Raw genomic sequence first — 18,447 nt, forward strand, 5'->3', positions numbered from 1 at the left:
AACTTCAAATCTTATAAAAGTGAATGTTGAAAACCAAAAATAAATACATATTTTTTCTGAAAGATGAAAGCTATGCTTCAATTCATTAACCTTCACTCTTTTAGCTGCTTCCCTACATGCTAGGATGGAAATACTCCCCATAGGATTCTGAGAAAGTCCACCCACCTTATCTGACTTATTGCATGCCTTATCAGTTTGGGGGCCACTAAGTTATAATAATACAATAACTTGCACATATAGCAATTTCCGATTTTCAAAGAAAACATTTTCTCATTTGATCCTCCCAACATAACTAGAAAGGCAGATTTCATCTCAATTTTACAGATGAGTAAATTGAGGCTTAGGTTAAAAGATTTAGTTACAGGATAATTGCTAGACAGGTCTTTTGAATTTCAGACAACGCTCTTTTCACTACATGTAAAATGTGTGTATGAACATATGTGTATGTCTTTGCAAATGTCACTAAATTAAGTAAAATAGGTTTATATATCCTAACAGCTTCCTCAACTTTGAGATTCATATCTCCAGCTGTCTAAATGACATTTTTTTCCCTGATTATCAACAACACTTCAAACTTAATATGGCTAAACAGAGAACATTATCTTTCTGCCATAATTAATAATAGCTAACATTTATACAGCATCTACTATGTGCCAATGTGGTGCTAAGTGCTTTACAATTATTATCTCATTTAATCCTCACAATCCTGAGAGGTAAGTGCTATTATTATCACCTTTTAAAGATAAGGTAACTGAGGCAAACTGAAGTTAAGTGACTTGCCCAGGGTCCTATAGTAAGTATCTGAGGCCATCTTTGAACTCAGATCTTCCTGACTCCAGGCCTAGTGCTCTATTTACTTTGCCACCTAGCTGCCAAAATTTGCTCATCTTTGTGACTTCACTTTGTCTATCAATGGTTGTTGTTGTTGTTGTTCAATTGTTTCAGTCATGTTTGACTCTTCATGACCCCATTTGGAGTTTTCTTTGCTGAAGTAGTTTGCCATTTCCTTCTCCAGCTTATTTTATTGATGAAGAAAGTGAGGCAAACAGGGTGACATGCCTAGAGTCACACAGCTAGTGTTTAGGCTGGATTTGAACTCAGGTCTTCCTGACTCTAGGCCAGGTGCTCTGTCCATTGTCCCTTCTATTAGTAATACCTCCTCTAGAAACTTTGAGCCATCTCTAAATTTTCCTTCTACTCTATTTCTCACACATCATCATTTCAATTTAACAAGCAGTTATTAAGTGACTTTTCTGCGCCAGCCCTTGTGCTAGAGATGCAAAACCAAAATGAATCAGTCTCTGAACTCATAGGGGTTATAGTCTAACAACCAGTTTCATGGTTGTACCCTACTCTCCATTTCTATTATCATCTAACTGAGCCCTTGCAATAGCTACCAACAGGTCTCCCTGCCATCCTCAACTAACGCTCACATTTTTAAACATTTATTTTTCTTATGTGTAGGCAGTATTGTATATCTGCTCAAAAGCCTTTAATGGCTTTCTATTCCAAATAACAGAATGTTCAATGTTTTTGGCATGGTATTATTCAAGGCCTTCCATAATCTAGGTCAGCTTTATTGTTCTGGCTTTTTGTCTCCTTTCACTTCAGTTAAACTTAACTATCTACTATACATAACCCGGACTTTTCTACCTCCGTGATTTTATTAATGATTTTCCCAATGCCTACAGGAATTTCATATTGCCAGTATGCCAGTCCTCCAATTCCAACCTGATGAAATCCTATCCATCTTTTTAAAGCTCAACTAAAAAAAATTATCTGCTATACTTCTTCCTTGATGCCCCCTCCCCCGAAAGAAATGCCTTCTCCCACAGTAGACTTCAAACAACATTGTTTTCATCTCTTTTATATACTTTTCAGACATTCTGTTGGATTAGCTATTTATGAATACATTTCCCTATTTATAGCTTGTATAATGTCAGAAAAACGAGCTTAGTTAAATGTATCTTTCCAAGAATGTAGCACAATGTTCTGTACACCATAGGTGTTTAGTAAATGTTTGATGAATTGAATTAGGCTTGGAAATTCACAGTCTATCTTCTAAACAAACATACTTTTTCTTGTGACAAGTAGTCCTTAATAACTTTACTTGAAGTAACTGGCACGATAAATACTTTAAAAAAATAACTATGGCTATCACAATGCCACTGTGTTTAGGGGACTAATTAGGTGAGCTATGTTCTCAGGCTCATACCCTTAAAATCTTCCTAAGAAGTCAGATATCTCAAAGCTAGATGCATCCCACAGGCAGGAAGGCAAAGTATCAGCTGGCAAGAATTTAAGAAAGTGAAATAAAAATAATAGTATAAAAGTCCTAAGTATAAACTATAACATTATAGCAACTTATATGTGACCAACAGTTAAGGAACAGGACTAGACATAAGTCTATAGTAACAACTAACTACTGAAAAAATGAAAAAGTATGTGTTTATTCTTCTGCTTACAAGGAGTTATTTTTAAAAACTACCTCAAAGTGTATTTACTGTTCTCCATGATTTTTCTGACGTAAGAATCACTGTGAGAATTATTTTGCAAGCTGAACTTCAGAAGTCTCTAAAAAAAAATTCCCTTTAAGATTTTACCATTCTACATTGCTAGCATTTTCCTATTTTGTTGAACTATAATTCTTCAAATGTATAGTTTAGGATAAATACCATTAATGTCTAAAGAAGGGGTTTTTAACCCGAGGTCTGTGAACTCTTTTTCCCTTAATATTTTGATAATTGTATTTCACCATAATTGTTTTCCTTTGTAATCCAAAGTATTTTGTCTTATTTATTTGAAAACATTATTCTGATAATGGTCCAAAAGATTCAGACCGTCAAAGTGATCCATGTCACAAAAAAGTTAAGGACCCCAAAATTATTACAGTAGAAGATAATCACATTTATTGGATTGACAAAGAACAGCCCAGATATTAACAGATAATTTGGTGATAATGTTGCACAACACAATTATTTAATATAGAACTATTGAAGACAGAATAGAATAATTGTCACCATAGTTCTAGGGTTCATGGTGTCCTGGGGCTTCCCCAGGACAGATGGCAGGAAGGGTTTGATCCTATGAAAGGAAATTAAATCTCTGTATTTTGAGTAATTTGAAAAATTTAATATAAAAGGCTTCAGGTCACTCCATTTCCTTAATTCTACATAGGTGACAAGAATCAGGAAGGAAATAGTGTATAGTGGTAAAGAGAAATCTATATTGTCTCTGATTTATTCAAAGAATTGATCCATTGGGAATCTAAATTTATAGTATAAAACTATCTTTCCCCCTAATTCAAATTAGCTTATGATTATTTTTTCAACTTTCCAGCCACCACAAAAATACACCTTCTTCAGTATCACTAAGAATAGATTCTGAAGCACAGATTTTTTTTTCTTTAGGGAAAAAATATATACATCCAATAAAGTCCAATACGGAGATGAAAAGCAATCCCTGCCTAGTAATGAATGCTTCATGAAACTGACAGGTAGGTTTCATGCCTATTTCTGAAACTTCATACTGTGAGCATGTTGATAAATTTAAGGGATGGATGAAGAACCATTTACTAATCTTGTTCCCTTAGCACACATTAGGAGAGAGAGAGAAATCCTATGAAGCACAATTCTCCTTTGAGGATTTTTCAGGTTTAATTGTGAGTACAATGTATGCTGCTTCTCTGGGTCCTCCACATTGACTCTATTACTGCTGCTATCAGCAGACTGAAAGAAAGAACATAAAGAAATATTTCAACAACAAAAAATGCATGAAAGAAAGCTTTCATGCTTATGAAACATGGTTGAAAATTTAATTTCACTGAATATCAAGCCAACACAAGCCTTATAAATGAACACCTCCTTGTTGCTAATTTTGGGCTATTTTACTTTTCATTTTAAAAAAAGTAATTCCAGCAAAACTCATCTGAACAGCACAAAGCTCTTGATATTTTAAAACATTTTAGAACAATTACTTTGATGGGAGCTCTTGACAGTTAAATGACTCTGTTAAATGAATGTTATAGAAGACACATAATGATTTTAGTGAAATATTGAATTTAACTAAAAATGAGGAGAACCAGTCATAAGCACCATGGGTATATTTCAATAATAATATCTTGCTTATAAAGCTCAATGTATTATGGATTTTTTCTAATAATCATGCTATCAAATAGTCAGGCTATGTGTACATTTCTCATCCCAGGGTTCTCCACCTTTTGTTGGCTTTTTGTTTTTGTTGTTGTTTCCTTATCTGGGAAACCAGTAAGAACATCTCTAACTCTGCCTGAATGTACTTTTTACACTGGAATTGCATTTTCCTGTTAAGAAGTAAATGGAATTATCTGCCTGTTCTAAAGCATTCCCAGTTCTATTCTTCTGGTTATTATTGCTGTTATTCTCTTTCTCCCTTTTGCTCCATGGGATTTCAAAACAAAAAATTTACAAGTCTGGAACATAATACTCACAAAAAGTGTCAAATTGTGGTCATGCTGGCTTTTTAAAAATCCTTGTCTTTTAGTATTCCTTTGAAATTCACTTATAGAATGCAAGACAGCATTAAAGCTTTTACATGTCTTCTTATAACAACCTTAGAAAATAAATATTGAAATAATAAAACTCTCATACCTTTATTCCCTCTTTTCACTACATGCCAATGTATGAGCACATGGACCATTCTTCATGTGAAGCTGAAATTATTTTTATAAAATTTTGTTTTGAGAGGGGAAGGGAGGAAAGTAATGGAGAGTACTATTCATGTCTACACTGATTCTGACATGCCTTTACAGGGTAATTTTGCACAACTCTATGCTTCTTCCAAATCAGACTTTCCGTTGTTCTTTAAGTCCATACCCTTCCCTATGCCAGGAATGGCAGACCCTGTCTCTAAAAGTGATGATACTTTAACACCCAGATAAAATGTCATCTCTTTTGTGAAGCTGTCATTGATCTCCAAGCCAAAAGTCATTCTCTGAACTCTCTCAGTACCGTGAATCCTTCTTATACTTGTTCAAATTCTATTTTGTATAATATTTATTTGTGCATGTCTTATCTCTCTAGAAAGCTAAGTTTTGTAAGATGTAAGGGCAGGAATAGTATCCTACTTATCACTGCTTCTCCCTCAGGATATAGCACAGTATTCTATACTTATCAGATGCTCAGTAAATATTTTTTGTTTACTTTCTGGAGAAAACTGAAGTAGAAAAGACAGTTCCATTCATGGTGGGTAGTATTTCCCGTGTACAAATAGACTCTGCCATGGGAAAGGATTTTTTAATACAATTATAATACTCTAAGTTTCTTAATAAACAGAAGAGCTCAAGATACATGACAATCTAGATATTACTCAGAAAGTTAGATGAAAATGATCACAGAAGATTTCTTGTTGCAAGTGATAGGGGAAAAGAGAAGGTAATTTGGAGGGTTATTAGCCTAAAGTTTTACCAAAAAAGGTTCTGAGTGCTATTGCATATGGTCATTTACTAATCACAGGTGGGTAAACTCACTCACACTAGTTCACTTGGAAGATACTCTCTGCAGTACTTTACACTTTTTTCTTGCTTCAAGACACAGCTGCTCTTAATAATTATCTTTTCTCCTTGGTGAAAAGAGATTATTTATCCTAAGCCTGCTGACATTCGCAGGAGTTTTAGCTTTCTCCACTGAAAATGTAGATGATTGAAAGGATATTGCTAACACCTGCATAAGAAATTCAATGACTCCATGGTATGTAAATTTAATTATTTTCTTTTTTTCCATGGTTTTTTAAAAAACATTTCTGAGCTTTAGAAAAGTCCTAGCAGTATCTTTTCATTTAAAAGTGGTTCAGTGGTTCACTGAACAGGCTGACACACAATTTCATAGGGGAAAAAAAAAGCTGTACCTTTAATCTAATTTGTGCTTTCAATTCCCAGCTAATGTATCTGGGGAACCTGATGTCTACATTTACTAAGAGACATCTGTAATGCATAGAGCCAAGCCCTCTGCAATTTCATGAAGCATAGGTGAAAAATTAGTCTAGATTCTTGCAGCTGCTATGAAACATAGCAGAGATTTATCAATTTCTCCATATACTCACAGATGTAGAAATATTCCCGGCCTGGCCTGAACTCAAATCCTAGAGAGAAGGGAGTGAAGAGCTGGAATTTTTCAGAAAATTTCAGTGGTCCATTTGGAGAATGAGGTCGATTACATTCCCACCTCTTGAACCCTTTGGAGGTGTGGTCACAGGAGCTATAGCCATCGAAGTTCACCATGTATAGGACATAGCGTTCTGTCTTGTCTTCAGGGACTGAGTCCTCATAGTGAGGGCAGAACACATCCAGGTAGTCATTAATACAGACATCGATGTGGTAGTCTCCTCTCTGGAATCTAGGATAAAAGGAGAAAAGGATCAGATTATTCATGGGCAAATAGCCATCCATCCAGAGGTATTATGTTACACAGTGGAGCCACTTTGCAATGGTCAGGTTAAGGCACAGAAGTAGTACCCACATTATGGTAGTGTTATTGCATGAGATCGTTAGGCTGTGTGTAGGATTTGTGTGTGTGTGTGTGATGATTTGATCTACTCTGTATTCAAATCCAAGTAATCATAACCTGTTAAAGTGGGGTTTTACTCTAGTTTACCTGGTATGCGACATTAGAATTACACCTAAAGTTTTAACTGTTCAAGTTCCTGAGTTAATTGTGCAGTAACTGTAGTCAATTTTCAATTATCAGCATTAATGAAGGGGCAGGAAAAGAAAGAATTACATATATAAATAAACCACTAAACTCGTTTTAATTCATTAACCCTATTCTCCTCCCTGCCTCATATCTCTTTCTAAACTGAATTTTAAAAATATACAAAATGTTTGTCTTTGTTCCTTTTTCTAATTTACTTTCAGAAAGAAGTTTGGTGAGTAGTGAAAGGGAGAATGTTAGGTGTAAAAGCAACAAGTCTGAATTATTCTTAAGTCATCAAATACACATAAACACACATCAATTCTGACCTACAGTATAATCAAGTCCTTTCCACCAATCAGTTGGACACTTTCCCAGAATACACTAATAGTCAAATCAACATGGGAGAGTTTAGGAAGTACAGATGGAAAAAGCTGAAAAACTAGTTGCAGTAGGGTTGGAGGTGTCGCCTCTAAAATATTATAATTTTTTGATCTAGGAAGTTGTTTTTCAGCAGCAATTAAAAATAAAGGTTTTTTAAGTGCTTCTAGCATAGAAAACTACAATGAGGCAGCACAAAGAAAAAAATCACTTCATTTTTAGTCAGTAAATTACTTATTCTCAGAATGAGGCCTTAGAAGATTTATCATAAAAGAAAGCTACTGCTAAAAACAACAACAAAAACTCAAGCTCAAAAACAAAACAACAAAAACCCAGAATCTTAGAGTTGGAAGAAACTTCAGAAGGTTATCTAGTCCAACCTTCTATCCAAAGAAGAAATTTATTCTTCCATATACCTCTGCCTTAGCCTCTGCCTAAACACTTTTAATGATGGACAGCATAGTATTTTGAGACATAGATTGTTCTATAGTTGGATGGATCAAATTATTAGAAAGTTATTCATTATGTACAGATGAAATATATCTCCCCTATGTGATAAGAAAGTGTTATTAGAAGTGATGACTGAATAAGTCTATTTTCTCTTCTCCAAGACATACCTTCAAATACATAATATTATTATATCACTTCTCTATGAAGAACATATCTGATACTTCAAATTGTTCATCAAATGATGTTACTTTCAGGGCTTTCAGCATGCTTGTGACTTTCCTCTCTACTCATTCCAGTTCACCAACTTCCCTGTTAAAGTATGGTGCCCAAAACTGAATATGATATGGTCTACTCAGTGCAGACTACAGTGGAACTATTTATTAACTGTCTTGATCACATACTTCTTTTTTTAATGCATCTTAAGATTACATTATCTGGGAACCAGAGTATAACACCTTTTGCCTCTGAAGAACACCAAGAAGGGTTAAAACATGACAACCCTATAAAAATTAGGGGTGAATCCATAGCAAATAGAAGGAAAGGAAGATAATCACAGACATAAAAGCTAATCCCTATTTTGCCCCAAACAAATTTAATGGAAGCATATCAATGACATTACTTCTTAAATTCTATTCTCAAATGTAAAACTATTAGTTGACAGAGATATTATCAACATTCATCCCCTGTGGTTTTCAGAATAAGTACTCTGTAGCTTAAAAGAAGTGAAAAATCGTAGACTTTTACAGCTGGGAAGAAAGTTAAAGATCATCTAGACCAGCACTCTCAATTTACAGACAAGAAATCTGAGGCCCTGAGATCTTAAATAATTGACTCAAGGTCACACAAAAGTAAGCGGCAAAATCAGGAATAGAACTCAGATCTCCTGATTTCAAGTTTGGCATCTCATCACATCAGTTCTTCAGTTATTAAATAACAAAACTTATCTCTAAGTCTTCCTCTTAAAAAATGCAAAACAAAAGCAAACCCTCTTCGCTAGGCTGCATCTATTTCCTTGCTACACAGATATTGGGCTATTGATACTTATGTTTACAGCTGTCCTATGATCATTTCATTTATTACTGGCAAGATGTTTTGGCAAGATGCAGGGAAAGCCCATGATGCTTTTAAAAGATTTTTAAAAAGCAATGTAACATGGTTGCCAAAGTATAAAAAGGAGATGCTGCAATATTCAGCTAAAAAGATGCTGGGATATGAATCATCAGCACACAGAATAATTTGACAGTTCTGAATGAGTGCCATAGGAGAGATGCAGCACTGTCCAGATGCACTTTGTATTATCTTAATTTTTATTTAGGTGGCTGTTGATGAAAATTTTTTAAAAATTCATTGGTATTTTCTGTCACACATTTTGAGTCTCTTGAGCCATGTATTATTGAAAATTGGAAAAGTGAAATAGCTTTTCCAAATGTTTAGACCAGTCCAAGACCAGAAAGTATCAAGAGAGGTTACAGACCCTACTTTAACTCAGATTTCACAAACTGTCACAAGTATTTTGCAGCACATATTTCATTCTCTTCCTAATACTTACTCTAAAATTTGATTATTTTTTTCATGTGACAAATATGCCGGTTAAATCCCATTGTGGGGTTTTCCAGTTAGTTTTCATTTTTGGTGCCTGTTGTGTCGTCCTCTTTTCCTTCCCCTTCCTCTTCCCCTTCTCCTTCCTTTCTTTCCCCTTCCTCCTCCCTCATCCTCTTCCTTCTTCTTCATCTTCTTTTTCCTCTTCCTCTTCCTCCTCTTCTTCTTCTTCTTGTTCCAGGTACTGAGTGTACTTATAATAATGAATTAATGGTACATTTACAAATGAGACTTGCATTTAAACACAGTCCTCAGAATGCAGAACGAAACAATTTTTTTTTTGGATATGACCCATGCAGGAATTTGTTTTGCTTGATTTTGAGTATTTACTATGAGTTTTTTTCCAGTGGAAGACAAGGAAAAACAGATTTTTATTCACTAGAAAAAAATCATTTAAGTCTTAAAAAAATAATAACTTTCTATTTAATCACCCTGCCTCAAGCCTGTCCCTAGTCCCCCTCACAGCCATCAAGAGATAATCTTCCTAAAGCACAGACCTGAAAATATTATCACCCTGCTCAATAAATCCAGTGATTCTCTATTACCTCTATGATTAAATAGAAACTCCTCTGTCTGGCATTTAGAGCCTTTCACAACCTGAAGCCTCCTTCCCTTTACAGTCTTCTTATATATTACCTCTCTCCATGTAATCCTATAGCCCAGATATAATGTTCTACTTTGCTGTTCTTTACACACAACACTCCACCTACTATAAATAGGTTTTTGCACTGCTTATTCGCCATGCCTGAAAAGTTCTCTTTCCTCATCTTGGCCTCTTGAAATCTGTGGTTTTCTTCAAAACTCAGCTAACGACCACCTTCACCTACATGAAGCCTTTCCCAATTCCTTTAGCTACTGGGACTTTCTTCTCCACACTATATTGTATTCATTTTGCATATATTCTGTATATTCTTGCATATGTACATATTGTTTCCTCTATTCAAATGTAAGTTCTTTATATCCACTTTTGTCTTTGCATCTCCAGTGTTTATCATAGATCTTGGCACATGTTAATACTTAGTACATGCTTGTTGATCAGTGGATTGATTGTTTTTTGAATCATTACTTCCTGGTACATGACCTTACTTTCTTCACTGTAAACACATACTCTTCTGAAAGTAATACCGACAGCTGGATAATTTGATTTCTAAAAGAAATACTATCAATAAAGTATATTTCAAGTTGAAGTGTAACCATGTCTCAATCATTCTCCCTCCAAGTTCACCTTTTTGTTAATTACTTTCCCATGAAGTAATCCTATTTTCATTCCAAACTTATTTGCTAAAGCCAAAAACATTTACGTTTTTCCAATGAATAGGAAAGATATGGTATCAATTTAGAATGGTCTGTACTGGGGCCTTCAAAGATGCAGTGTGCACAGTGGACACAGGGCTGGTCTTTGAGTTAGGAATACCAGTAATCAAGACTTGTTATCTGAGAGATACTATGAAGATGGTCATAGTGAAAACCTTAAACTCTCAGTGCTCCAAAGAACTAAGAGCTAAAGTTACAAATGTAAATGACTTATCTGCAACAAAAGAGAAAGTTTTCACACTAGAGAGTTTCCTTTACCAATGAAACCACAGGTCTAAACAGGAGAAAAAAAATGTATTTTGATCTTTTGTTGATATTTCTGATAAACCAATGAAACTACATCAAGGGAAATACATACCAAAGTATTTTGATATGAAACTCCTGATGAAGTTTCTTATTTCCACTAATATATAAAGACCATTACTAAAAGTTAGAAAAGAAAACTGTGGAATACTTTTTTTTCCTTTCTGTTATATTTTTAAAGGAATTAATCATGGAAATGTTAGTCGGTCCTCACTAGATAGGAGGCTAATGAATTCTAAGCTTATTTGAATCAAGGAAGGATATAAGAAAGGAAAAAAGGAAAGGAAGGAAGGAAATAAGCATTTATGAAGTAGGCAAAGGCATATAAATGCATGAAAAATATATACTTTCCAGAAACATACTTTAATTGGGAAGGGAGGTAAAAAGTGAGAGAAAAGTGGAAAGTATCTGGCATAGGGAGGTGGCGAGAAGGAAGGAAAAGAGGCATGGTCCAGAGAAAGTCAGGTACAGGATAACATTGGGGAGGAAGGGCCTAGGCCCCTCTACAAAATGGAGTTCCAGGAGGAACTCATCAATAGGATGGGGCAAGTGGGATGCTTATACAGAGGTATTCCATGGTGACTAGGCCATGGGGCTAGTAGGCTCAATATTCCTATTATAATGGAACTACATTACAACTTCTTCAGTTATAAGGCAACTTCATTATTCTGGAAAGAGAAATGGCATTTGTTGTGTTCAAAGACTAAGTAAGCATTTGATTAGCTCCTGATGTTTCTAATATCAGGATACTTTTCCAATCCTACCTTCAGCCCCTATCTCCAGTATCAAACTACCAAATATCAAAACTAAATCCAGAATGAATGAGTTTGACACAGTCCTTTTTACTCTTCCTATTAATTTACAATTTAATATTATATGACCTCTTTCTTTAAACAGAATAACTTATTAGCCTCCCTTTAACAAGTGCATAATCAAAACTGCAATAAAAGCAAGGAAGAATAGAATATATTTGCAAATATGTTTTGTGAGGATATGTGAAAAGTAGCAGTCCCTGTTTGTAACAAAACAAGCTTCCTCCCCTTCCCTTCTGCTACTCCTGTCTACACAGAATGTAAACCTTATGCTTCCCTAAAGCATCTCTCACAACAGATGTTCTTTTCGTGGTCCTCAAGCAGTTACAGTAGAAACTACACATCTTCAAGGGAAGCTTAGGGCAATATGAGACATATTAGCACCCACAACATCACTAAAATATATTTCTTTTGTTCACTTTAGCACTCCTTTCAAAACACATACATATGCAAAAATATACTATTATCTGACACATACACACATACAATAAACAATTTTACATATATTATCTCATTTGATCCTCACAACAAACCTTAAGTGTTATCCAGTGTTTTTATCTGATACTACCAATATTATTACACCCATTTTAGTAATGAGGAAACTGAGAATTGGAGATGTTAAGTGATTTGTTTTGAGTCACACAGTAAGTGAATATTAAAGAGATGGAACTTGAATCCAGATCTTTCTTGATTTGGGGGTCAGCGCTCTTCCCCTATAGCATACATCTAATCTTTTAAATGTATCAATAGTTAAGCTTTTTTTAGAAGAATATATTAATTCCATATCACTGAAATTTTCACTACTATAAAGAAAATTAATAGTAAGTAGTGCTATTAGGTACAATGCAAAGATCTTCAGATATTAGTTAAGTTGTTTCAATTGAGTTGTTTCTTTCACCAGCAGATACCAGTAAAACTCTTACTTTTATGAATACAGAATAGTTGGTACTTTTTAGAAAAAAATCTCAGTAGTAAATTGTAGTGATATCACCTCTTTATCTTTTGTCAGAAGTGCAATGAATTGACAGCCACTCCTGCCCAACTTCAACACCCTACTCCTCCCCAAATACCTTTTGTACAGAGAAACACAAGACAACTATCAAAATATTTTGAACCTAACTTTGATGCTCTGTTTATCCATTAATGCAAATTCAAATCTGTCTGTGAGCATTTTTTTTTGTACTTCCAAATTCTAGTCATGAAAGCCTTGACTTGAATTCAGTAACTGTAGGTCATTGAAATAAGACATGCTTCACTTGACTAGATGTTTAGAATGCAATAATAGCTCTGTTTGCTGGCCCAGCTCTGGTTTTTTTTCTTTAAAAAAAAATTCAGTATAAAATCCCATTTTGAAAAATGCTATAACTGACACTAATTGCTCATTATCATAATGATGGATTAAAAAGCCAAAATATTTTTATTGTTGCTTTCTCTAGACAAATGGCATTAGTCATAATGTGCTTTTGTAAGTGTACATCACAAGAATAGCACCTATCTTAAAAGAGGGTACATTAAATGTTTCCTCTTCTAGTGTCTTGCTTTCACTCATTTGCAGTTTATTTTCTTAAGCTCCAAAGTAAACAGAATTAACATGGCAGACCCTAACACAAATTGCAGTAGAGGCATAGGAAGCTCTATAATTGGTTCTAAATAGCTTAGATCAGCCTAAGGCAGATAGTGAATTCTTGGCTTTTAAAAAAGTGTCAATATCAAAAGGATTAGCCATGATTGCACAATACCAACAAACACAGATCACTTTAAATGCTTTTTTCTAAGAAAAAATAATTGACATTTGGGGGACATTATACATTTTGCTACAGCTGCCTCTTCCACAGTGTTAAAGTTTCTTTCCAGAATCTACTGAGCGATGCCTTCCCTGACAAAGTTGCAGCATCACCTTCCTTCAATCACCCACAGCACTGCATTTAGTAATGTACTTAACACTGTACCTGTCATGTAAACCCAGATTCATAGAAAAAATGCAGAAAAAGACAAAAAGGTTACAAGGATTGTATTAAACCAACTGATTCTGTTCAAGAAATGTCAGGCTCATTCAAATAAACCACCTGCCAAAATTATTTTCCCATAGCCTTTTTGCATGCTATTTGGAGAGGAGTCCTCAGTCTAGGTTTTGTTTCATAATAACAATAACAACATTAACAATAACAAATCTTCTTCACACAAAAACTATCCTGAAGAATAATAATTTAACAGCTCTTACATGCTTTGGCAATGCATAAATATAAAATGAAGTGTTTATCATGGACAGTTCATGATGAACACTGCTATTCCAAATGCTACACTTGGCACACATAAATAAATGAAAAAACACTGTAATGTCCCTATGACTTCGAAACTCATGATTTCAGCCCCAGATGTGTCAAAACCTTGCTGGGTAAATATGAGGAAATCAGTTAACTTCTCCAAACTTCAGTTTCTTTGTCTGAAAAATGGAGATAACTCTTGCTCTACTTAGCTTACAGGACTGCTATAAAGTTCAAATTCAGTAACATTTATAAAGTACTTTGTAACTATAGAGCAATAATTAAATTATTATGCCAAATACCTAATAGTATTGAGCTGCTTTGGACCAGCTGTTGTTTAAAATCATAAAAATAACACTTAAACCATAGTTCTGAGAGTAGAGAGAAAAAAACTTCTAAATAAGCTGGTTTTATGGCATATCTTCTCCCCTTAGTCTTCATTACTACAAAGCATATATATCTTCAGCAAGAATTCTTTGATGGGACTCAACAAAGAAATAAATTGGTGTAACCCACATTGCTAATGTAGTAAAGTTATCTGTGCTTTGACACAAAATATGAAAACAGCAATATTTAAAAAGAAAAACTAGTAATAACTAGTGCCTTTCGATATTGAAACATCATGAATTGACAGGAGATGATAGCCTTATAAGTCAAGATCAAGAAAAAGAGACAAAAGTATCTTGATTTCAAAGAAGAAAAACAACCTCACAACTGCTATTCTAGCAGTGGTTTAAAAAAATAATTATGCCTAGACTAGGAGACAACTTAAGTACCTAAGGCAGAACGAAAGTTCTTCTCTTGTCATTAAGTCCTCTATTCAATTACCATTTATTGGGATAATTAAACACTGGAAAGTGATGCCAGGCTAATTGTTAGATTATGATAATTACATGTCTTTGCTATGCTACAGCTGATCAAAATAAGATGTGGTCCCATGCACTTAGTTAAAGCTGCTCGGTAATCGTCAGACTTCTATAGAAAGCCTAGTCATTTATTACTAGTTCATTGCAAATCAGGCAGAGAAGCTTATTATTTGTAATGTTTCTTTCTTACTTTTTTCCCCCAACACAATCTGCCAGAATAAAACTCCCAAAAGGTTAAGCCCAAACTTTTGCCTCTGACTGGCTCACTTCCATCACAATTACACAGCTGAGTAGCATTACGCTCCTGTGTCCGAGAAGGTTCATTGGACTGCTTCAGAATACCCAGCAGCCACCCATCACATTGGCAGAAAAACCTGAGGCCTCTGTCAACTGTGAAATGTGTCACGGGAAGTCACAAAGAGGGAAAATTAATCCTTTGACATTCTAGACCAGTGAATCTTGCTGTAGGGCTAATCAGACTCTTTAGTTCTGGCCAATGTTGCTCCAGTTTGGGACATTCCCTATGGTTCTGCTAACAGCACTTTAAGGATATTTTAATAGCCCTAGATCAGTTGTGTGCCTTTCCTAATCTAGGAATTCAGATTTCTTTTTGAAAATCTAGGACCAGGCTAGGGATCTGATTTTTGAGAGGGACCTTCCAGTGTCAATCTTTGGGGAGTGAATGAAAACCAATCCATTCTCCCTTGGAACTTTGGCATCAGGTATGACTGACCTTCCTAGGGTCACTGCCAAAAGCATAGAAAACATTCACTCTCATTCCTATGATGGGAGCTCTAAATTATTCTCAAGAACATTTAACTTCCAACATAATCGCCACTGGGCATTTCCCATTACTATTCCTATAATGTCAAGCAAAATAAGATTTTTATGGCCTCTTCCAAGAGGCAAAAGTAGAAGTTACAGAGTGTTCTTTTAACTAAGCAATAAGGCTCAAAGAGCTTTTAGAATTGTCAATATTTATGGCATTTCTTATAGGCTTATGGTACAATTCATTTTCAACCTATAATTTAGTTCTCTTCTACTAATAAGTTCCCCCCTCACTTTTTTTAGGAGAATGGCATTTCTGAAGGTGAAGAGTTGTGATTATCATCAATTGTATGTAGCTAAATCCTCAATGGAAAAGAAGACAAATGACAAGTGGCAAAGTAAAGATGGAGGAAGGAAGGAAGAAAAGAGGTTAGATATGAGGTACATTTCCTTAGAACTCAATAAACATTTGTCGACTTGAATGTTAGAGTAGGATGGTGAGGTGGGGCAAGGGGGAAGAACTACATTTTTTCTAAATGAGGATATTAACTATTTCTGAACACTGAAATAAATTCACAACACTGAGAAAACTATATATCATCACTCAAGTACTCTGTTACCTCACAATTTCAGCAAGGCTTTCACCCAGGAGATAAAATGAAAGGTGTTATAGAAAAATCACATGCTCTTTTTTACCTTCCTTTCACTCTGACAAAAAGAATAGATTGTGCTACCATTCACCAAAAATAATATTAAAGTACATTCTGATGTAATGTTAGAACAGTGCTTGAAATGCCTTACTTTTTACTAGTATATGTGAAGCCATGATTTTGTACAAGCATTTCAAGCCAGGAGAGCCACTTCAGAATAACACGTAAAAAAGGTTTTGTACCACTTAGTATTGTTTCCTCCTCACATTCATTACAATGATGTTCATTCATATAACTGGGTCCTACATTTACTTTTTAGCCTATATCACAGAAAGTTAGAGGCAAGAAAAATGCAATCATAAAAATAACCCCCAAACTAATTGCTCTTCCCTGAGGAAACATAAGGAGGAAGGAGAAACTTTTTAAAAAATCAACATTTATTTCCTTTTTTTTTTTTTGGAACATTTATTTCTCGTAGATAAATCTGGACACTTAAAGGCTGCTCAAGTACTATAATGCCTTTACTAACTTAAATTCTTGTGTTTTTTTGGTAACAGAAAACATTTTCTTCTTTAAAATAAATTCCACTATCCTAACATCTATGTTTGGAATGTGATTGTAGTTCAAAGTAAATACACATGATCTTCTTGATCTTTAAAAATTTTTGCTCTGCTTTTGTCTCTGAAGGAAAGCACTCCTCTAGTCTACAGGGCTTCAGGGGCACAGTTTTACCAAGACACGTAGATGATAAACTAAGAGGGTGATGAGGGGCACCTTCATGCTGTGGGACATGTCAACTCATTGATCCTGAAGAGAACAGACTCATGCTTGGCTTCTTGCAATATCGGTACCTTGAATCCCTGTTACTGCAGCTGCTATCTCTGTACAGATTTTTCACAGCTTTGGGAAGTTAATTTTCTAAGGTGGCCATACTAGTAAAGAAAGAAGAAAACAGAAACTATGAGTTATTGTGTTAAATGTATTGTTTTTATTTTTTCACTAAATTTTAATACTGATTGATCTTGGTCAAAAAATTATAGGATGTTACTCCAAAAGAGACATGAAAATCAGCCAGGGATTCAAAATAAAATCTGTAATTTATCTCAGAAATAAGAGCATCCATAATGATATCTTTTTGCTAGATTTATTTATGAAATGTGTTCATAGAACCTTAAATTATTATTTACATTCAAATAAATAAATTCAAAACAAATATTAATTTTTAAATGAAGGGGAAAATTAGATTTGCAGATCTGGAATAGAAAGTGCATCTTTCATCAAGGTTCCTGGAATGCTAACGTACAAGTTAATATAATATTCCCACAAAAATATTCTCAATTGCTCTCACTCAAGACATACAACATAGAGCTCATGTCTCTGAAAATATTCACAGTAACAGCTAAGTTACACCCATGGATCCTAGACATTAGCAGAAAAATTCACATCTTTCGTACACACGTGAATATTAAACAATAACAAAATAAGCCTATCTAGTAACATGTTAGCCATGTGTATAACCTGGAAGACACTGTCTATGGGGTTTAACAGAATGCCGATACATGATCAGTCCTGTTAATTCTTCCATGAGGCACATACTGATATACATTAATGGATGGAGAGAATGGAGTACTAGTCTTGGAGTCAAGCAGACCTGAGTTCAAATCCTGCCTCAGACAGGTTATATATACCTCTTTTAGCTTCAGTTTCCTCCTCTGTAGAAAGGGAATAATAATAGCACCTACCTCCTGAGGTTGATGTGAGGAACAAATGACATGTGTAAAGAGTCTGCAAACCTTAAAGGGCTATATAAATATTAGTTAATATTGATATCATCCTTAATATCTCATCATTCCTAGTGTTTTGGCATTCTGCATGTATAGACAGAAAAAGAACACTAACAAAATAGGAGTAGGAACACTCAAAATTTGATTAGAATGAGCAATATGCCACACTAAGACACGGGGAGAAGGTTTGGGAACCTGTCTGTATGTCCAATTAAAAAAAAAAACAACTAGAATGTCTTCATTTGAAAGCACTACACTAGTGAAGAAAACTAAGATACCCTAAAGTGTATAGCAGATCAAGTGCCAAATTATGGACCAGAATAAAAAGAATTCTCAGTGAAAATTTACATTATAAAACTATTATGCTATAAACAGAAATTTGTAGCATGTAAAGTTGAGATATCATCTCATCAGAAACTTAATTTCAAGCATAAAGAATTTCTTGGGGAAGCATTACTATTTAAGTTGTCAGAGCAGGCTTGTGTCAATTTTTAATTAATGCTTGTAAAGTTTTCAGAAACATTTGAAAGTACTGTGGAAACATGAACTATTGCTGCTATCTGTTAGAAATTAGGACATTTTAAAATTCAT

The 18,447-nt window shown here is 34.6% G+C and overlaps 1 protein-coding gene across 2 annotated transcripts in view; it reads right to left on the bottom strand.

Moving 5' to 3' along the window:
* The window catches only part of EFNA5 (ephrin A5), a 339,036-nt gene that overhangs the window by 55,404 nt on the left and 265,185 nt on the right, over positions 1-18,447 (bottom strand). For both annotated transcript variants that reach the window (XM_020968835.2, XM_020968834.2), the window contains exon 2: positions 6,079-6,371. In XM_020968835.2, coding sequence (XP_020824494.1) covers positions 6,079-6,371 — 293 coding nt within the window. The remainder of the gene's footprint in view (positions 1-6,078; positions 6,372-18,447) is intronic.

Source organism: Phascolarctos cinereus, unplaced genomic scaffold (genome assembly GCF_003287225.1).
Source record: "Phascolarctos cinereus isolate Bilbo 61053 unplaced genomic scaffold, phaCin_HiC Scaffold_4;HRSCAF=312, whole genome shotgun sequence".
NCBI classification, from domain to species: Eukaryota; Metazoa; Chordata; class Mammalia; order Diprotodontia; family Phascolarctidae; genus Phascolarctos; species Phascolarctos cinereus.